The sequence below is a fragment of the Heterocephalus glaber genome, unplaced genomic scaffold, assembly GCF_053883595.1.
Source record: "Heterocephalus glaber isolate CG9 unplaced genomic scaffold, H.glaber_assembly_v1.0 deba00001745, whole genome shotgun sequence".
Taxonomy (NCBI): domain Eukaryota; kingdom Metazoa; phylum Chordata; class Mammalia; order Rodentia; family Bathyergidae; genus Heterocephalus; species Heterocephalus glaber.
In genome coordinates, this window is record NW_028258451.1 from 632,897 (window position 1) to 655,634 (window position 22,738).

The 22,738-nt window shown below is 39.8% G+C and overlaps 1 protein-coding gene across 4 annotated transcripts; it reads right to left on the reverse strand.

The window, feature by feature from the left end:
• Positions 1-1,297: 1,297 nt before the first annotated feature.
• Znf350 (zinc finger protein 350) lies at positions 1,298-13,029 on the reverse strand. 4 transcript variants are annotated; one of them, XM_004866741.3, is made up of 6 exons: positions 12,886-13,017; positions 11,274-11,397; positions 10,305-10,449; positions 5,782-5,908; positions 5,403-5,495; positions 1,298-3,593 (listed from the first exon to the last, which is right to left on the reverse strand). In XM_004866741.3, the coding sequence occupies exons 3-6, from the start codon at positions 10,317-10,319 to the stop codon at positions 2,236-2,238; spliced, it is 1,593 nt and encodes a 530-aa protein (XP_004866798.1). In that variant the 5' UTR covers positions 10,320-10,449; positions 11,274-11,397; positions 12,886-13,017; the 3' UTR covers positions 1,298-2,235. The 4 variants fall into 4 exon arrangements, with proteins under 4 accessions (XP_004866798.1, XP_004866799.1, XP_004866800.1 ...); XM_004866742.3 differs by lacking the exon at positions 12,886-13,017 and adding an exon at positions 12,763-12,869; XM_004866743.3 differs by lacking the exon at positions 11,274-11,397 and having other exon boundaries at positions 12,886-13,029.
• Between the last annotated feature and the right edge of the window lie 9,709 nt (positions 13,030-22,738).

Sequence of the window (22,738 nt, forward strand, 5' to 3'; positions counted from 1 at the left end):
TTCAATCACAGCTGAACCGTGAGAGCCACACAATAGCAAATTTCCATTTCTTTCTCTATAATCAGAGCTCACTGTAACTTGGATAATGCATCCTTATGACACCAAATTAAAGAACTTTGGATAAAAGAAAGGTAACAGTCCCACTCCCGGGACAATGGGAAGGAAAGATGAAGAGAAAGTACATCTTGGTTCAGTAGGTCAGAGGAGCTGGGATCTTTGAAATGGCAAGTTTAAAAGATCACAGGTGTGGACAAAGATAAGGAGTCAACTCCATGACATCCCCCAAAAGAATGCACCTCTTCCCATCTGTTATACTCTCCTCTATTTTTAGAGACGAAGGTTCTCATCCTCCTTTGTGTTATTATTTGAAGGACCTTTTTTCTTTTCTGCTCTGCCTCTTTTATACTTAGTTAAGTCTAATCACACACAAAAGTGTTGGGTGACAGTTCTATTCTTTAAAAGTGTTGTTCTCTTCAGTGATGAAAAAACCACCCTTTGATTAGCCCCTTAGTTCATGCACTCTTTCTAAATTGAGAAGTTATTGTTATTCTGTTGGGAAATATAACAGTCATGCAAACCAGCACTCTTCAAACTTTGTGGGATGGAAACGAGAGATGACCTATTGTCTCAGTTGTGCTGTCTCTGCTGTCCAACTTGGTAGCGTGTGGGAAACTTCTACTGTGTCTTCTATCAAAGGATATAAACAGGAATGCCTCTTAAACTTTAGTTCACCCGATGTTGTCCTCCACCACAGGCACCAGGGTTGCCCTTGTTACAGTTACAAGGAACGACCCTGCTTGGCCTCCAGAGACAACTCATGCCAACCATTTTCAGTTCCCTGCCCCTCCATCCTCCTCAGCGACTCTGCCCAAAAACCTTCAGGACCCTCCCCCTGCCCACACCCAAAGCCGACAATCAGGTTAGATTGTGAACCTTTGAGCCACCCAATGGGGAGTAGGTAAGCTACCCCCAGGCGTTAGGATACATGAGCTGCTCCTGCAGCCCAGCGTACTGCAGATCAGTCATTGTGCTTGTACTCTTCTGCAGAAGTAAACACTGTCTTGTCAAGATTTCTTGGTGTCTGAGGGATTTATTTCTGCACCGACAAATTGAGTCTGGGTAGGGCTTATTTCCAACAGCTACTACTCACATATGGCTGCTGTGTACTTGAAATGTGGCTTGTGCAAATGAGGAATTGGATTTCTAATTTTGCATTGAAATTAAAAAAAAATTAAGTAGATACACCACAAAAATTATCATGTAATTTGTAATCTCTTGGAAAGATAAGGTGTGGGCATGAAAAAACATACCTTTATTTGTGCTCTAAGGTGTTTAAATATAATTCTAAGCAAATCTTCCCCATTCCTCAAAACAATATGCTCCTTGAACAATAAACCATCGTATATATATCCCTTTGAACTGCTTAACTCACATCCATTTCACCTACTGTAGATGTTTATATCCTCTGCTGAAGACTGGTGGGAGTGTACTGATAGGACTTAAACAGAATCCAGCAGTCAGTATTCTCTCCAGAAGACCACGGACGTTTTGTTTTGTTCACCACTGTAACCTAAGCTCCTAGAACAGGACTGGGTACAAAGAAAGCATTTGTCAAATACTTGTTGGATGAAAAAACTGACTCGGTGGAAGGCTGTTCATAGGTGCCTTTATATATTGGAAAATTCTAGAAGTTTGCTGGGTGTGGTGGCAGAAGCCTGTAATCCCAGCACTCAGAAGGCTGAGGCACCAGGACTGCTGAGTTTGAGGCCAGCCTGAACTACAGAGCAACTCTGTCTCCAAAAAAAAAAAGCTCTACAAGTTTAGTACACACTCTGGTTTTCAGTTAATCCTTCACACTGGACTGGGAAAACAAAATTGACACAGCTGTGCTCCACATGTTACCAGCCCAATGTTAACCCTTTGACAACCATATTTCGTGTGTTTTTTCATTCCAGATACCATTTTAAACCCTGAAATACTTATTTCCTCCATTTAAATGAATTCAGGCTTCCTTCACTCATTTAATGAACATGATAGCAACTACTGGGTATTGTTTGGGTGCTGAACCTTAGACTATGCCTGCGTAACAATGCAACCTTTAGATAGGATGCATTTATTAGGCTTTCCTAGCCTCTGCATGGATATAGTTTCTCCCAGTATATGTTTTCCAGCCATATAAAGAACTAGAAATTTCTGCTCAATGCTTTTCCACACAGAATGTATCTGAGTATTTTCCTATGGGTTTTCTGTGACATAAAATAAGACATAATTGATGACTGAAGGCACAACCATATTCACTGCATTCACGAGGTCTCTATCCTGTGTAAATTCTCGGTTGTCTCCTAACGACACACATCTGGCCACCGGCTGTCCCATAAGGACTACATTCCTATTTGCTAGGCCACTGATGTTCAGTGCTGACTGAGAGGCCACAGAAGGCACTTGGGTAATCACTGTGCTAACCGGGTTTGTCTCCTGTATGACGCCACCAATATATAACGAGCTGTCACTCTCAGCAGGTTTTTCCGACCTCATTGTATGTCTCTGCTTTTCCCTTGTGTGTATTTTCTTATGCTTCACCAGGCAAGACATGTACGCAAAAGCTTTCCCACAGTCATTGCAGCCATAGGGTTTCTCTCCTGTATGAGTTCTTTGATGAACAATGAGCTTTTGCTTTGTGGTGAAGGCTTTCCCACAGTCACTACATACAAAGGGTTTCTCCCCTGTGTGAATCCTTTGATGTTTAATGAGACCCGACCTCTGTGAACAGGATTTTCCACATTCACTGCACACAAAGGGAGTCTTCCCAGTATGAAACCTCTGATGTGCTATGAGGCAGGTCTTTTGGATAAAGCCTTTTCCACATTCACTGCATATATAAGGTTTCTCGCCTGTATGAATTCGCTGATGTACAATGAGATTTCCTTTCTGGATGAAGCTCTTTCCACACTCACTGCATATATACTGTTTCTCTCCTGTATGAGTTTTCTGATGTATGCTGAGTCGTGATTTCTTGAGAAAGGCTTTGCCACACTCAGTGCATGCGTAAGGTTTTTCTCCTGTATGAGTTCTGTGGTGTTCAGTGAGCATGAACTTTCTGGAGAAGGCTTTCCCACACAGACCACATCGATGGGGTTTCTCCCCAGTATGGATGATCTCGTGATCAGTGAGCCAAGACTTCTTGACAAAGGCTTTCCCGCATTCACTGCATACATGACGTTTCTCTACTTTCTGAGTTTTCTTAGGCTTGCGGCTACTGAACTGAGATTTAATGCTGATGTGTTTTTGACTTGCAGGAAATAAAATTTCAGTATGAAGTTTTTCACAGTTAGCAGGGAAAAAGGATTCCTCACGTCTGGGGAATGCCATGGGATTCTTTATTTCACAGCTTTTGCTCTGGTTAACCAAAGTTAAATCTGACTTCATACTTTTTCCATGTAAGTTAAATATGTCATGATTTTGCCTCAAAAGAAATTGAGTTTTGCTCTGTTGAACATTTTCAAATGTATTGTGTTCACGCCACTCTTCCAACCTGTTCACCTTGCTTTTGTTTTGTAAATGCCTTGGCAGATCATCAACAGCCTTCCAGATGTCTAAAAAGAAAAGAACAATGAGTTTTCCATCACCCTGATTTGGAATTAAGGCATTTAAAAAAGATGGGAGTTATCTCTTTAGTGACAACTCTATGAGAGGAGTATAAATACAACTCTACATTTAATGTTTTTTGTACATGGGTAGAAAACAATTAACCAAACCAAGAGTTAATGCTAGCAATGAGGTTAGATAATTAATAATGAATACATACAGATTGTGATGCTTTCAAAATAAGGTCTTTCAAAGACATGTAAAGATAATTCATTGTAGGCAGCAGAGCAGAGGTTGGGGAGCCACCTCACCCAAAGGGTTCCACCATCCTTACTATGTCTCCTCCTCTTAGGAGAAAAGCTTTGAAAGCTTGTGGTCTACTGTTTGCTCTTGCTCAGTGCTGTTATCCCTCAACATACACTAGGCCATCAAAGGAACAAATCAAGAAAGTAATCACATATTTGGAACACAGTGGGGAGAATTTAGGAAAGATGGAAATCTGTGTAAACAAGATGATGCCCTATCAAAGGGGTTGGAAAGAATCTCAGTGTCTTAGGGTGGGTTAACAGAAGCTAACACAGTTCACAAGATCAGAATGGGACAGGGAAAGACACAAGGCAAACCCAGTGGTGACATCTACAGCTCAACAGAAGAAAGCTCAGAATTAGCAAAAATGTAAATGAATCATATTGAAGCAGGCATGAGTTTTGACCTGGTTTAGGCCAGACCTGAGAACGCAGGCTGTTAAAAATATCTTTTCTAGCTAGAAATTCAACATGAACAGCTCAATAAAAGAGCTCAGTAGGTAGAGAGCATCGGAGTAACACAGTAAGCCCCTGATTCATGAATGAGTTCCATTCTGGGAGAATTGCTTGTAAGTCAGATTCATTTGTAATCTGACAAAGTGAGTCTTATACAGTACACCTATGGAAGTTCACAACTCAAATGTTTGTAGGTCTGGGACTTACTGTACCCAGATGGCCAGGATTTAGGATATACAGAAGTAAAGGAAAATCAAGCCTGAAACTGGTTTTCTCTAACTGTAGCTTCTTACAGATATTAGCAACCCCATGATATTACTTTGTTTTATGTCTCCTCCACTTGGAACTAAAGTTCTTTGTTGTTTTTGCTCAGTGCTATTATCGTCCAGCGTACACTAAGTCATCAAAAAATAGTTTTTGATGGAAGTAATCACATGTGTGGAACACAGATTAGAAGCACTTTTAATATGCTCTATATTAAGACAGCAGGGAGCCTTGGCATCAAGAGCTGTAAATCACAGAAAATTAAAGTCAGTATTAGATGACACGAGAGAGATACCAGTTTGGGACACTGCTCCAGGAAACAGAAGCTTAGTTTATTAGGCTGAAAGGTAAGCTCAGATGAGAAAATGGAAAACAGACCCTCTGGGGGATGTCAGAGTGAGAAGAGAGCTCAGGGGGCCAAGGGATGCTGAGAGACCAGTCGCCTTGGCGTGGGATCAGAGCTGGAACAAGTAGTACGTGATGGAGCGGAAGACATGGCAGTCATGGGAGATTCAAGATTAATAATGAGGAATCAGATCCCAGAAGAGATAAACAGGTATGTTTTCCTCTGAACTCCTTCAAAGAAAGTCTCCCATAGACAGAATTAGGTAGAGGCCACGCCAAGGTGACCTGGTCTATCACGCTTTGGCTTCCTGAGTGTCTCCTCTCCTCACTCTGATGTCCCCAAAGGGTCTGTTTTCCATTTCCTCATATGTTTTCATATCCTCAATCCCCTTCACACCCACGAGGCTTTCTCATCTCCGCCCTTCCCCAGCTTGTTCTCCTACCCACCTGAATGGGTTCCACAGTGCAGTTCATCCTCCACCATCCATGGTTCTCCACAAAGCAAGCTGGAGAGGGAATCTGGCTGGCTGGCTTGATACCCTGTTCACGGGAAATGACACAAGTCTCAGGCTCATCAAACTGGGCTGTGATCTGTCAACATGGGACGTCTGTTTTAGGACTGTGTGGTTTACTACGTAGTTTACATCTACAAAGTAAAAAGCTTTTCTCTCAGGAGAAAGCACATTACACTCCCTTTTTGGAGGCCCAAGAGGAACTATAAATCTACCACTCAAGACACCACAGGTCCTCCAGGGTTTCCAGAAGCTGAGAAAGGAAAGGCCACTGACGGGACACCCTCTGAGTGACACGGGGCAGCTGTCCTCACCCACTGACACCAGGCTGCTGTAGTTCTCCAGCATCACGTCCCGGTACAGGTCCTTCTGAGCAGGGCCCAGGAGCTGCCACTCCTCCCGGGTGAACCTCACAGCCACATCCTCCAGGGTCAGTGACTCCTGAAACAACAGTCCTGCTAATGAACTGATTTACTTGTGAGGATATGAAAGAAATATTAGTTTTTTTCCTGTTCTTTCCATTCCATAGGCTGCATCTATACACTTAGCTGCTATTGTTTAATACACTGTGGTAGTAAAATCCTAAGAACGCATTCTGCAATTGTCCATTGAATTATATATTATATTATGCACACATACACACACACACAAAATCATGGGTAACATAATGACAGGAATACATTCCAGGGAGTGAGTCCTTAGACAATTTCATCTTTGGGCAAACATTATAGAGCGTACTTACACAAACTAAGACAGCTACAATGTTACTAGGCAACACATTCCTATGGGACCAATCTGGTAGTGCAGTGCACTGTTGACTGACAGGTTGTTACACGACTTTCCTGTGGTGTGTGTGTGTGCGCGTGCGTATGTATCACAAATCTGAGCCTTCCATATTTCTGACTTACCAGCTTTAACTCCGAGGGTTCCATGACCCCTTCTTCGAGTCTGATAATTTATTAGAACACCGCACAACACTCAGAAATGGCTCACTTCCTAAGGTCCTTCTATAACAAAGGCTTTATCAGGAACAGTCGAATGGAAGAGATGCTCAGGGTAAAACATGGGGTAGAGTTCTGGGGCTTCCATGCAATTCTCACAGTGTTTTCACCTTGACCCATCCAGACGTTCCCCATGCTCTTCATTTAGTTCTTCGATGGAAGCTTTATTACCTAGGCTCGATTGATTAAATCACTAGCCTTTGATGATTAAGTCAGCCTCCAGCTCCTCTGCCCTTCTCAGGATGGGGCTGTAGGTTGCAACCTTCTACTAACCAAGCTGGTTCCCCAGACAACCAGCTTCTCTGCCTTCAGAGCTTCCCAAAAGTCACTCTGTTAACATAAATTCAGGTTATAAACAGCAAAGTCAGCCCTTTCATCTCTATCCTCCAGAGCTGTTTCAGGAGCCAAGGACAAAAAAACAAATCGTATAAGTACAGATACTTCTATTGTTCTCATCACAAAGGAAATTATCATAGTTTCAGGAGCTCTGGTCAGGTGCCAGGGTCAAAGACCAAAATATTTTTTTCTTGTATCACAATATGATAGTGACAGTATATTATTCAGTGGCCCAGAGCTAATACTTTTAAACATTATTTTACAATGCCCATAAAATGGAATGGTCACTCTGGACAGCAACTTGAAATGTTCATTAAATATAAAATTAGTGCATTCAGCAGGTGACTTCTCTGTAGCTACCTTCAGAAATACCAATACACCTTCACAAAAAGGCATTAAGAAGGATGTGCATTGCTGCACAGTGTGTAATAAGAAAGTTACTTAAATGTTCCACGAAAAGAGAACAGTTAAATTATGGCACCCACATCATGTGGACCTCAGTTTAACAGGTCAAAAAGAAGTGTGGTGGTGCACACCTGTAATCTCAGCACTCGGGAGGCTGAGTCAGTAGGACTGCCCCAAGTTCAAGGCCAGCCTCGGCTACATAGTGAGTTCAAAGTCAGCCTGAACTACATAGCAAGACTTTGTTTCAGGAAAAAAGAAAAAGAAAAGAAGAAAGTAGGTAGGCATGTAATAACACCTAAAAAAATTCAGGCACTTTAAAGGATTTTGTTTTGTTTTGTTTTGTTTTTTGGTACCTGGGACTGAACTCAGGACTTTGTGCTTTCCAGGCAGGCAGGCACTTTAAAGGGAAAAACCAGATGGCCGGGGACTTAGCTCAGTGGCATCATGCCTGCCTGGCAAGTACAAGGTTCTGAGTTCGATCCTCAGTACCAAAAGAAAAAAAAAATCAGTAGTCTGATTCCTTTCAAAGTAACAACAAAAACAATAACAAAAAACTATACTTCCACTGCAAACACTATAGAAAATGCACATTAAACTGCTGATAACCCAGTTCCTTCTAGGGGAAGGGTCATATATGAGTATATGGGTCTTGGACTTTATCAACAATGCTTAGGTTTTTTTTCTTTTTTTCCACATTAAGCATGTATTTGTTCATACATGTAGTTTTTTTTCAGACAACGATAGATTAGCATATACAGTTGTAAGAAGTAATACAGAGGGCGAGGGTGCAGCTCAGTAGTAAAGTGCTTTCCTACCATGCACGAGGTCCTGGGTTTCATCCCCAGCCCCGAAGAAAAAAGAAGAGAAAACAGGAGGGGAAACAGGGAGAGGGAAGGGGGAGGGGAGGGAAAGAAGGAGGAAGGCACATCAGGAAACTGGCACTGATAGAATCTTCATTTATTCAGGTTCACATAATCAGTACGCAGAACAGAGGTATCACAGGGATCTTTCTTCATGTCACTTTAAAGCCATAGCCTTCTTCCTCCTGCCGAGCCCACCAATAACCCTGGCCACCACTACTCTTCAAACTCCCAGAAGTTTAAAGCTGGGCTTGGTGGTGCGTACCTGGAAGCCCAGGTACTCAGGAGACTGAGGCATGAAGACTGCAAGTTCAAGGTTAGGCTGGGCAACTTACTGAGACCTTGTCTCAAAATAAAAGTAAAAAGGGTTTGAGATGTAGCTCAGTGGGAGTGTGTGTCTAGCATGCGTGGGGCCCCAAGTCTCAGCCCCAGGAAAAAAGGTACACAATGCATGGTGCCATTTACATAACATTCTTGAGATGACAAGATTACACACAGAGGCTACACTTTCAAAAGTCACCTGTCATTTCTCCAGAAAAAATGAACATAAGTGTATGCTCCTTTGTCATTTTTCAGATAAAATACTCAGTTCTCTCCCAACCTCTAGTGGTGAAAAATGTATTTTAGTTTTTCAAGTAACACTATGAACTGATAGAATTTTACACAGTTAATGTTTTCTAATCAATTGCAGCCATTGGTCTTTGAATGCTCAAAATACACCATCCTAGGTTAACACAGTACAGTCCCTTCAAGTAGGCTGCTATTTTCTGTGGAATGTGATTTCATTCATGCAAAAAAAAAGATATAATCGCTTTATATCTACAGGTATGTGTACATATGTACATATATATACACACATATAAAACACTTTTTAAATACATGTATAGATATATATCTAAATGCAGATAGTGACAGAATGTAAATATTACCGACCATTTACAAAAGGGGATTGGGAAGGAAATGTATGAATAAGGAACTAATTTTTGCCATGTGTATTCAGTTATTTTATTGGGGTACAATCAAAGATGGTCTATATCACTGACCTTAGGTCCAGCCCCTGGAAGTCAGGTTAAAAACTTTAACCTCCAGTTCTTCTAGAGATCTGAACTGTGATCTACAGCCCAAATCCCCTCCATAGATCACGACTTCAGATTGTCCAATGGCTGAAGTGTGCAGGGGAACAGACTTTCCTACCAAACAGGACACCTTGGGTGGCCCAGCAGTCTTCCTCCGGTATCCCGAGGCAGAGACTACACTCCTCTTTGCATAGGGCCAGCTTTTCACTACCCAACAGAACTGGACTCTGAATTTTGTATCATGAAGTGAAGATCTAAAGCAAATCCTAGCAATCCCAACAAGCCAAGCCCTTACCAAATAACAGTACTTTAACTCCCTACATCCAAAACCATATTCAAACATCAGTTCCACTAACTGCTCACTGATAACCACTTGCATATCCTGCTATCCCTCAATTTTCCTAGGCTATTTAGGTTTTATTCCTGGATAAATCCAGACAGCCACAAGGCTGAAGTCAATGCTTTGGTCCCCTGTATTCACCTGGTCCGTTCCACAGGGGTCTAGGAGGAATCTATGAAGAAACAGCCGCAGTTAAACCTCCTTCTGCATTTATAAGAAGGCTGCTCTTCAGGACACCATCCATATCATGTCTTGGAAGAACAAGGCAACAAATTTCCCAAGACCAAAGTGCCATGAAATACTGGCAGCTCCCGCAGGAAGTGATCTATTTTCTCCTCAGAACCAGTGCATACCACTTAAGTTATAATAATTCTTTGGTAGGGCTGGCTGTCAGAGAGTCCAGACATGTAAGCCGACAGCTCATGTGACCAGTCATGTACATAACAATATTCGTAATTTACTGTAAATCCTATGAAAAATCTGTTCCTTATCCTACCATGCCTGATGTTCAGTTGGAAGACTAAGCTAAAGCCAGGTGTGGCAGTGCATATCTATAGTCCCACCTAATGTGGAGGCTAGGGAAGCAGGATCACTTGAGTCCAGGAATCCAAGGCCAGCCTGGGCAACATAAAGATTCCAATCTCAAAAAGCAAAACAAAACAAAAAAATAAAGATTCAGTTTCTTTTTTTCCAGATCCTGCTTTTGTGAAATTTAAACTTTTCAGATTAATGTAACTGATTTGTTTTCCCATAGACCTCTTAAAAATCCAGTAGGAAACAAGAAAAAATAAATAAATAAACGAACCCAAAGTTAGTTACCTGGGCCTGGATCATTTTCTTCTTTTTTCAGAAAATTGCTGGCCACTGGGATCCTGTCTTGGTGTCTTCTGCTCTAACGCTGACACCCCAATCCTGTAGATTCCTCTTCTTTTATACGATTCTTTTGCTCCTGAGAAGTGAGGACCTGTGAGTTGGAAAGAAAATTTAGTTTGAATGGTACATTCCCTCTGGGCCAGGTACTATCACTGCTCCTAGGCATTCATTTGAACACAATGTCCCCAATACCGTTAACTAGCCCTGTATATCGTGCTCCAACAAATTATATATCTCTGGCCAATTAAGCCAGAGGTTCTTAAAGTAGTAGACATATGCCTTTATTCTGTAAAGTTTAGCTGGGATGACTATGAAGGAACGTGGGAAATGAGCCCCACCATAGCACCATGCCTCAGGCATAAGAGAGTTCAGACATCTACATTGGGTTGGGAAAAAAGTGGAATTTCAGCTTGTAACACACACAAAAATCATTTAGGGGTCAACTGTCAACCTCAGTGGGACTAGCAAAACAATAAAGTTTTAAGGAAATAATATAGGAGGCTCTCTCAATGTTATTACAATAGAGAAAATTACTTTGAACAGTCCACATAAAGCAAATGATATTTTGCTAAAGGAACTGTAGTACTATAGCCACTTTGGAAAAGTTTGGCATCATTTATTTAGACTTGAGATGATATAACCCTACGACGCAGTAATTTCTCTCTGAAGTGTGTATGTTAAATATGTATCTCCTACCTCCCTCTCAATAGGGCACTTTTGAACCAAAAGACATTTACAAAAATGTTCATAGCAACATTATGTATAAAAATTCGGACTGTAAGCAACAGAGATGTAATTAACAGGAAAAACTGCTATATATTCAAAGAATGGAATGAAATAGAAAAACTTCATTAATTACAAACTATGAAAAAAAAGCCTAGAAGTAGTTCCTATAGAGAGAATAAACATAATTACCTTTGGTAGAGGATGGAAAAAATGCTCAGAAAATACTACTTGAATGCTGGCAACAGTCTGTTTCTGTCTGCGACAATGACTGCTCATACATGTATGCTTTTCTGATCACTAAACTGTACAGGTTCTAAAAATGTAAATTCACAATAAGTAAATAAAGGAAGATAATAGCAAAAACTTGTTATCTTTAAGGAACCATAAAATATATAAATTTGTAGAGAGGTCAAATGAGAAATGGTGCAAAAAAATATAAGGAATTAACAGGAGATATGGGTCAGGTATTGTTTTTGTCTTTAGAGACTCCTACCGATATTTTTATGTCATTAAATTTGAAATCCTGCATAAATTCCTAATTTTATGATCCTACCTCCAGGAGAGATGTTATGTTCACGCCAAACAATAAAGCAGGTGAATTTTATGGGTAGGCAACAAAACAAGGATGCCCAATACCATTGTATTCACCCATTTTGTTTCTGAGAGTTGAGCCAAAGCATTAAAAGAAGAATTATAATTATTACAAATGAGACAGAAAGTTAAGGTTATTTTCAGATGTCATTATGGACATAGAAAACAGATCAACGAACAATGTATTTAAAAGAGAAAATGTTCCCGAGAAACTTGCTGGCAAATTTTCACATACGACATTGTTAGCTACAATTGCACCATATATATCGCTAAGTTCCATTCCACGAAAACACTATCACCAGTAATGGGAACTGGAACCACCATCATTGGCCAAGACCAACCAATACTCATTAATGAACTTTGATCTGGGTCACCTGGCCAGGATACATAAGCAGAATCTGTTAGGAAAGCAGAAAGCGCGAATGTATGCAGGGCAGGGCGGGAAAGCAACAGTGTCCTGTACAATGCATTAAGAGGCGAGCGCAGGGATTGGCAAACATTTTTTCTAAGAGGACAAATTGTTACACATTTTCAAATTTGCCGGCACAGGGTTTCTGTTACTACTGGACTCTGCCTCTCCAGCTCCAAAGCAATCATAGACAAAAAATTGGACGGGCAGGCTGAACTACTCCCTGGTCTGCAGCAATGCGTCCCAAGGTTTAAAACTGTAGATACGTGATTCAGAATCAGTGCCGGTGGTGGATGGCCTTCGGTCACAATCACTGAAGTGGGAGGCGCAACCCAAGCATCACCCAGGAGTCCCTGGCTTCCAAAGCGTCGGCCCTCACAAGTGTTTGTTGCAGCCACTGGCCGTTTATCTCTTTATTACTCCGAAATCTAGACCTGACACTCTCGTGTGATGACAATCCTCCAGACTCCAACATCCCCGAGCCCCAACTTCAATCCCATCAGGAACCAAACACCTCGTGCACCCTAGGAGTCACCTCTACCCCTTATGAATAGCGATCCGCAAAGTCGCTTGAGTCCCAGTCAGGGAACTGTCGCTGACCTCTACAAGCTCTTAAACACTGTACAGACACCAAAGGGATCCCGACCACAGCCCGGCTGGTCTGGGACAGTCAGGTACCTCTCGGACACCTCTGCCACCTCCGCCAAGAACTCCATGGGTCCGCGCTACTACGTGTCCACGGACCTCCCTCATCTTCCGCTGAGACAAAAGTAACTTCCAGGAATAAAGCCACACACTAACCTGATTTTCTTCTGACCCATAAGAACAACCTGAACGTTGCACTTCCGTGAAGCGCGAGCGTACTTCTGGAGCCTCACCGAAACCCTAGTTTGGCCTACGGCGGCCGAGAAGGGCGTAAACGACTTGAAAGCACAGGAACAAAACTTCCGGTTACTAACCTAGTAGGTAATATGGCTGCGCCCAGCTCACTGTAGCCACACGGGGCCGGCCGTGTTTGAATATTGACGTACGGAAGGCAAGGTGGCAGATTTGTGGGAATGTAGCCCAAGATGGCCAGGAGGATGAAACTGTCTCATGTCCTGGCTCTTTAACCGTCAGTAGATTTCCAGACACTCAAGCTTTACAAGGTAAATATGAGGCGGCCTCATTGTAAACACAGTGAAATAGTATTTTCGTAACCTTTTATTGTCCACTTAAAAAAAAAAGTTTGCCAAGTAAGAGCTCAGATGTCTGTATAACAGAGAATCACTTCTGGAAAGGGAAAAAGTCATATCCAGTAGCGAGAGTCAGTCTGAAAACAAACAAACAAACAACAACAAAAACCCTGAAAAGTTTACAGCATGCAGTGTTTAAACATCGACTAAATGGGGGCTGTGCAATTTCTAGCCTTCTCACACTCAGACACAAATAAGCCCTGGTATCTCCCAAAAAGCATCGACTTCGTATTCAATCTAAGACTTAGCACGGAACACCCCCCCCTTCCCCTTCCCCCAGTCATTGACCCTCTTCTCCCCAGGCTGAATTACTCCATCCATGAGCACCACACTAAATTGAAAATCTGAGCCAGAAGCAGTGTTCACTGATACACTTCTTCCTGTCGGTTTTCAATCACCGAGGCACACAAAGACTGAATATATAGTCCTTAAACCTTGATCATGAATCCTCAGTCATTAATCTGTTCAGGCTGTGCATTGTCCATGGATAGCCAAAGGCAAAACTCATTCTTCAGTGATCGGCCTCAAATAAAACTGCATATTGTTTTGATGAGATTGATATAATTACCTACTGATGAATGTTCATATCAGAATTAGTTGTATTAAAAAACTATGAATTGCCAATAAAACAAATTTAATGGCTACAGATAATGAGCATTTGCTAATTCTCTCACTTGTACAAGTTGGTGAATTGCTGGATCTTAGCTAGTTTGGCCTGGGCTGGTTAGCCTTGTGTTCAATTACATATCTAGGCCTCAAATAGAATGGACAGAGCCATACTGTGTGGAATATTGACTCGTGCATTCCCTCTGTGGATCCTGCCTGCCCCTCCCTCAGCATCCACTGCTGGAATCAAGCTCAGAGTATCCCACAGGAGCCTAGACTCTACCGGCAGCTGCCCAAGGTGACCTTGTGTCAGGAAGCCCATCTGTTCCTGGGCTCCAGTATCGAAGTCTACCCCTGGTCATCACCTGGGACACTGAGACAGGTACAAGGACACCCAACAAGGGCCCAGGGAGGGTTCTCAGGTGCAGTCCTGGCTGTGAACACCTTGTGTAACGTGGTCTGTCACTTTCTACAGCCATTGAGGCATTGCTGATGGGAGTGGGCACTACAGCCAGACGGCTAGGAAGGGTTATGAAATGAAAATAACCTGGGGACACCCCATTGACACCCTGTTTCCTAAGAACAGATGGTTACTGACCTACTCAGATGCCAAAGCAAGCAGAAGAGATGGCCATGCTCAGGGAACCATGGCAAGCCAGGGACTGGAAGTCTGGGATCTGCAATAGAAACCACCCAGAGAACCAGAAAGTCCTGGGAAAACCAAATGGGTGAGGTTTCTAGATGCTCATGTGTGGACAAAGACACCTACAGTTTGGAATGTTAGGCAGATATGAGAATGGGGCAGAGTGGACAAGTCAGATACGGGTAGGACCGGATACATAGCCCATTCTAGGAATGGAAGAAATGAGTAGGTTAAGGTGCAAATATATGAGCTTGCTGGCCTGTGTTATGATGATCAGGCTGGCCTCTTGCAGGATTACAGATTGTGTCAGTAACAGCCTTATACACTCTGTGTGAGGCCTAGACATGTGATTGAACATGAGAGCATCCAGCCCAGGCCAAGCCAGCTCAGACCCAGCAATTTACCAACATGTACAACTGAGAGAATTAGTAAATGCTCCTTATCTGCAGCCACTGAGTTTGTTGTATTAGTCATTTAAGGTTTGTAATACAACAAACTGATATGAATATATATTAGTATGTAATTATATAAATCTCATAAAGATAGTATGCAGACTTAAGTGAAGAGAATAAAGGGTAACATTTATGAGTAGAAAAGATGAAAATATTCTGTAAAAATGTATTCATAGTATAAACCTATAAAGAAATATTGTAAACACATGCAATTCAAAATTCTCAATGTATATAAAATACTTTTGATTATCTCTTGGGTTTGGGTCCCAAAATAGAGAGATATCAATGGTTGGCATATTTCTAATTAATTCTCAGTGGTTTGAATTTATGTTCTTATTATCTCCTGGTTTATTTAAAATTCAGCTATGTAAATAAAAATAAATAAATAAAATTCAGGTGTGTATTGCTACCCTCAGGAAATCTTTCCTTTCCTTCTTCTACTACCTCAATGACCATTCTGCTATTTCATACCAGTAAGTGCATTATATGATGACTCCCAACTTTTTTGTGTGATTTCCACACTATATTGTGTGCTTCTGTGTATCAGGAACTATATTTAACTCCTTCTTGGAAATCTGGACCTGCCTAGTCCCTATAATGTCTCTCCTCTTTCTCACATGATGAAAAAACTGTTCATGTTTCAACAACAACAACAAATATTTGCAAATAAACATATGGTCCTTGATACTCACAAAAGAAAGCAGTCAATAAAACTCTCAATGCGCTCTGATGATGGACAGAGTCAGACTAAGTATATTCAAAGACCTAAAGACAACCATGTTGAAAGCTTTAAAGGAAAATATGAGGATGATAACCCAAAAGATAGAAAATCTCAATAAGACATAGAAACATGATAAAGAATCCAATAGAAATGTGGTTGAAATAACAAATGGAAAACTTACATGACAGGTTCACCAGCAGATTGCAATGTCAGAAGAAAGGATGCATGAACTTGAAGAAAGAAAAAAAGAAATTATCCAATGGAAATAATAAAAATACTGGAGAAAAATGAAGAAACAAAAAGGAGGAAGAAGAAATATTTAAGGAAAGATGGCAAAAAGATAAAGGAGTACAAGGGGGCCCCTGAACCTGGCAAAAAGCATATTCACAAAACCCTTTAGCTAACAATATATTTAAAGAGTGAAAGATGGGATGCATCTGTGCTGAAACTCTAAACATGTCAAAGATGTCCACCCTCACTGTTCATATTAATACAGAAGGCCACCTACCTAGTGCAGTGTAGTAAGAAAAGGAAAGGAAGGCATTGGAAAATCTACAAAACCAGACAAGTGAGTTTAGGAAAGTCAAAGGGTAGAAGGAAAACACACACACACACACACACACAACAAACCTTAATTCTAAAATATAATGAGAATAGGAAACTAAATTATGAGCCCAGGAACACTTAAAATAGCCTTCTAAATATGACACATTTAAGTAAATATCTTCTAAAACATATAAGATATGTATGCTATCAACCAAAAAAACTCCACCCCCCCCAACCCCCCCCCAAAAAAACCCGCTGCTTTTTTTAAAAAAGCAGCTGGGCATGGTGGTGCGCAGCTGTAATCCTAGCACTCAGTAGGCTGAGGCAGGAGGATCACTGAGAGTTCCAGACCAGCCAGAACCATGTAGTGAATTCAAGGCCAGCCTGAACTTCATAATTTGTTTTTAAACAGCAAAGAAAATTAATCAAATGGAGTGACAGCACAACCCTAAATCAGAGGATTCAACACATAGATGCCAAATCAACCCACTTTCACTCATACATTTAATGCAATTTTAATATAACTCCCAAGAAAGTTTTTGGAGATAAAGAAAGGCTCATTCTAAATATATAGAAAGGGAAAGGATTTCCTTTTCACAAATTTGAAAAGAAAAATAAAGCCTGAAGAGTGTGACTTCTGAGTCACAATTACAAGAGTCATTAATCACTAGAATGTTTTATTGTTTGAATTACAGACATACTCATCAATGGAATCAAAGAAAAAAATTAAGAAATAAAAGAATAGACAGCAGGTTTTTACAAAATCAATTTAATGGAAAAAGGACAATATTTTCTTTCTTTTTTTTTAAAGTTACAAATTTCTTTTAAAAATTTTTTTTCTTTATTAAATTCTTTTATTGGTACATTGTAGGTATACAACACAATTACATTTCTCATTGGGAATTGTACCTTTACATGATGCCTCTTGGTTCTTATTTTTTCCCCATTCCTAGCCCTCCCTTCACCCCCTCCACCCTTCCCTACTTACAAAGATTTTATTTCCATTTTTTCCATTTCTCATCATTTTTCCTTTCCCTTCTTTCCTTTCCCCTGCCCCTCCCACTACCCCTACCCCTTTGGACCTTTTCTTCCTATTTTGCGTTATCAATTATTCATTCTAATCATTGGTATGTTTTAGGTATACAATATAATGACATTCATCATTGGAAATTTGCACCTTTACATAATCTCTCTTGGTTCTTATTTTTTACCCTTGCCCAGCCAACAATATTTTCAATACATAGTAGTAAACGAAATGGACAACCTTGGCAAAATAAAACAAACTTTAACCCTCACTCCATATACAAAAGCTAACTCAAAATAGATCATAGTTTTAAATTGTGAAAGCAAAACTATATTTCCTTGTAAAAAGACATGGGACAAAATAATCATGATACAGAGTAGGTAAGGACTATTTAAGCTACAACACCAAAATTTCAATACATGAAAGAAAAAAATTAGAAGTGGGACAGAATTATACAGATGAACACATTTGAGATTGCTAAGAGTTAGAGTTGGAGAAGTGGTGCAATTATTAGAGTACCATGAAAGAGTTTGTGTTGGTGTGTTATGGTGGTTACATGAACCAATATATATGTGATAAAATGTCTCTACATAGAGCCTACATTTTAAAAACATGAGTGGATGTTACAATGTGTGAGATCCAAATAAATTTTGTAGTTAACAGAATTGTAGTAATTTTCCATTCCACTATTTGAAAATGAACTATGATTTTGTAGGGTGTTATCTTTGGAAGAAGCTGGGTTAAGACCATTCAGGAAGTGGAAGGTGATCACTCCTCCCACTGCCTAGAAAGGGAGATGGTAAAGGCTAAAGAGAAAAAAAATAGAGACGTGCGTATTTTCAAAGTATATGGAGGGCTGGAAGATCAGTGCCTCAGAGTGGGCAAAAGCAAAGACACTCCAAGCTAGCCATTATTTATTGGGCACACACAATAATTGGAGGGAGTATTAGATGACTTACAGGTGGTGGTAATCTTATGTTGATGAAGATCTTATGCTGATGAGGATCTTATGTTGATGAAGGTGGTAAGGAGAGCATTCTCACAATAGAGGGTGGGATGAGAGAGTAGGCTAATAAAGAAGTTATCTTTCATCCAGGTGAAACCTTACTCTTTTTTTTCCTCTGTGTTGTGAGTTCTCTGTTGCTCAATGTCCTGAGGCTTCTTGTTGGTGGGTTTAGCACTTGCAAGGAATTTAATTTCTATATAAAGTTATTGATGGGTAGCATCGAGAAGGGATTTTCAAGCTCCATTATACTCCACAGAGTTCTTTAAGTCACAGCTTCTGTTCTGGTTTTCAAAATTTAAATTTGATTTTAAAGATTTTTCACAAAAGTTGAATCCATCTGCTTTTGTTTTAGTGAAAAATAACCTTTGCTCTGATTAAAAGTAATTTTGAAAAAAAAAGTATTTGTGAATGTTTTGTGTTCATGACATTGTTCCATACTTTTCTTAATTCTTTGGTGTTCTAAAGGGATGCCTCAGAGGATCATCAGCTTCTCTGGCTTCTAGGACGAGAAAAGAGAATTAAAAAAACCCCATTCTGGTGTGAAGTGACTCATTAGTGATAACCTTTATAAATAGAAAAGAAATTCCAGCAGTCGTAGTGGCACATGCCTATAACCTCAACTCCATGGGAGGCTATAGCAGGACGATTTAAGTTTAAGGCCACCCTGAGCAACTGACCAAGACCCTGTCTGAAAATGAAATTTTGAAAAGACTAAGGACTTAGCTCAGTGGTAGAGCATGTTCTTAGCACACAAAATGGCTTGTGTCCAATCCCCAGTGTAACACATAAACACACAGATTTTTTAAAAATTTCTTGTATAAATATCCCTGCTTATGTCTTGCACATTAATAAAACATAGTAATAAGAAAACATTAAGAGGTAAAATCATTCTGTAAGTGGGAAGGGAACCGGGAGATAGAGGAAAGGAAGGAGAAAAGGAGGGAAAGGGAAGGAAAGGTCAGAAGGATTAAGATGTGCTATGTGCGTGTTCTAACTCTCCACAATGAATGTAGTCCAAACTTGTACTAAGAAAAATTTAAAAAGTAAAAGTAGTAAGTATATAAACAAAACTAGGTAAGTTATCTAGTTTTGAATTACCTACTTCCGTCTATCTACTTATGGCATTTACCTTCTAATATACTTTATAGGTCTAAACAAAACGTATATTCAAATATAAACAGGCTAATTTTAGCAGGGAACTCCAGAATTTGGCAGGACACCAGACCTTAGGAGTTGGAGACATAGCAGATCACACAGACATTCTGGTTAAAGACCAAGTTTCATTCTCACAACTGGGTTGTTAAATGAGTTGGTTGCTAAATGAGAAATTGTATATAGGATGTACATTACAATTTTCAGAACAAAGAAATGGCCCAAAAACTCCAACTTGATGACTTTGTTTTTATTTGTATAACTCTTACACTATTGTAATGTATAACAACATAAAATTACAGTAGTGTACACACAGTGCAGTCAGCAAAAATTACAGCACTGTATAAGCAAGGTATACTCCACAAAAAAAGGCATCTAGTGGCACATGCCTACAATTTCAGCACTTAGGAGGCTGAGGCAGGAGTATCACCAGGCATTCAAGGCCAGCCTACAAAGTAAGACTATCTCAAAACAAAATGAGGCTCTGTAAACAAAATATACAGAACTGTACCCAAAAAATGGCTTGTAAGTCCAAGTGGCAGGTCATAAATCTGAACGGCCTACCTCAGTCATAAGTCTGAACAGTCATTAAACAAATAGGTCACTAAACAAGGAAAATCTGTATTTGACAAATACTTGTTGAACGATAATTATATGTAAGTTACCATGTTCGTGTCTGGAAGTTAAGTGGTTATGTTGGGAATATATAAACATATTCCTCATTTTCATGAAGGTTTAGTTTTAGTTGTGGAAAAAAGAATTAACAAGGAAGCAAAGAAAGAATGTAATTGTAGTTTGTAAGATGTGGTTAAAGGAGCAACAGAGATTTAGAAGGTGGAGGAAATCAGGACACAGGTAAAGAAATAAAAGCCAAAGTTCAACAGTAGTTTCAATGGGAGGAATGGGAAAAGGATAAACAAAAGTGAGGATTTAAAGGTCATTCCAAAAATTGCATGGCTTCAGCCACTGGTGAGGAGGAGAGGCTCATGATGAAATAAAAAATATTACTAATGGGCTGGGGATTTAGCTCAGTGGTTCCACCGCCTGCCCTGCAAGCTCAAGGACCCAAGTTCTATCCCCGGTACCAAGAAAAGAAAAGAAATATTACTGAAGTTTTGAAGAGCAAGTCTAGCATATATCATAAAACATGTGAAGTTTCAGATGACTACTAGCCATCCAAGTCAAAACATGAAGAAACTGGCTGAATATAAAACGTCTTATCTGGAAATAGCAATGTAGATTTCATCAACATATACAATTATTCTAAGTGGATGAGATTGTATTTGAAAACATAGAAGAAATGAAGGTATAGGCACAGGGCCTAGAATTTATTCTTTCCAACATATACAGTATCATAATTTGTTAAACCCACCCCAATGAACCAAACACTGACTATTGTAGTAGGTGTACATGCGGAGAACTGTATACGGACAAGCACCCAGAGAGATGAGGAAAGGTATGAGATCTACTTGAAAATTGCTAAGACAAGAGATTAAACATTTCCACTCACCCCAAAGCATCAATCTCAATGCTTTTGCTGTTCATAACCCTAGAGATCAAACCTACAGCCTTGCATGTGCTTTCCACTGAGCTACCCCCACCCTGCATCCCCTAACCCCAAATTAAATGAGAGATTCTATAGTCAAGACTTAAACTAATGGCCTAGGTAGGTCACACTCTTCTATGCTCCCTGAGAAAGGAGCACTGATATGCAGCAAAATCTTAGCAGGCTTGGGTTATTCCATCCTTGCACATTCCCAAGAAGGCACTGGCCATGACTAGCTCTTCGAGATAGGCCTGAGTCTATAGAATATCAATTTTTATAGCAGCACAATTCATAATAGCCAAATCTTAGAAGCAGCCTATATATTCATCAACAGATGTGTGGTAAAGAAATTGTGGTATTTATGCACAATGTAGTACTACTCTGTCATAAAGAAGGGTAAACTTGAATCATTTGTAAGAAAATGATTATGCCTTGAGGCCGTAATGTTACATGAAGTAAATCAGATGCACTAGTTAAAACATCATATAGTTTCTCTTATATGGTAAACCCAGTAGATACAAATAAAGAGCAAAATGAAAGACAGACAATAGGAAAAATAGAGAGGAAGAAGTTATTATAATTTAGCATGGTCAATGTATCTAAAACTGTATCTTGATTTAATATAATTGTTTTATGTGTTTTATATGTTTTTGACCTATTAGTCTGGCTGTAAATCTGTGTTTAAGATAATTAACTTGATAAGGACTTATAAAATTAATAAATAAATCTGATGCTTGCAAAAAAAAAGAAAAAAAAATTAAATGGCAGTGGAGAAAAAGGGGGAAAAATTGAGATGTGCTATGTACATGTACCAATTCCTCACAATGAATGTAAACATGTACTCCAAACATGAGCTAATAAAATAATTTTTAAAAGATTCTGCTGAGATTCCATCTCACTCCAGAAAGAATGGATGTTATCATGAAAACAACAATCAATGGCTATTATCAACAAATGCTGGCGGGGATGTGGGGGAAAAAGGAACCCTTCTCCACTGTTGGTGGGAGTGTAGACTGGTGCAACCACTGTGGAAATCAGTGTGGAGATACCTCAGAGAACTAGGGCTAGAGGTTCCATTTGACCTAGCTATCCCCCTTCTCAGTATCTTCCCAAAAGAATTAAGGGCATCATACCACAATGATATATGCACACCTATGTTCATAGTGGTACATTTTGAAATAGCTATATCTTGGAAACAACCCAAATGCCCATCAATTGATGAATGGATAAAGAAGATGTGTTTTTTTAAATATGCAATGGAGTGCTACTCAGCCATAAATAAGTATAAATTTGAGACATTTGTACCAAAATAGATGCACCTAGAAAAAAATTAGATGCACCTAGAGACCATACTCAAGTGAAATAAATTGGACATGCATATGTAAATATTGCATTGTTTCTCTGGTGTGAGAAACTGAAAGTGTAAAAAAGATCAAAATATATACTAGATAATGTGATATAGGAAGAAAAAGTTCAAATGGGAAGGAGCACTGGCGGGGGGGCGGGGAGGAAAGGAAGAAAGAGAAAAAGGAAAAAACGAGAAAAGAAAGATAAAATAGAAATAAAACTTTTGAAAATAAGGAAGCGAAGAAGGGTTTAAGGGAGGGGAGGAGGATGAGAAAAAAATAAGAATTAAGATATATCGTGTACAAGTACAAATTCCATATGATGAATATGATCATGATGTATATCTACATTATACCAATAAACTTAATTGAAAATT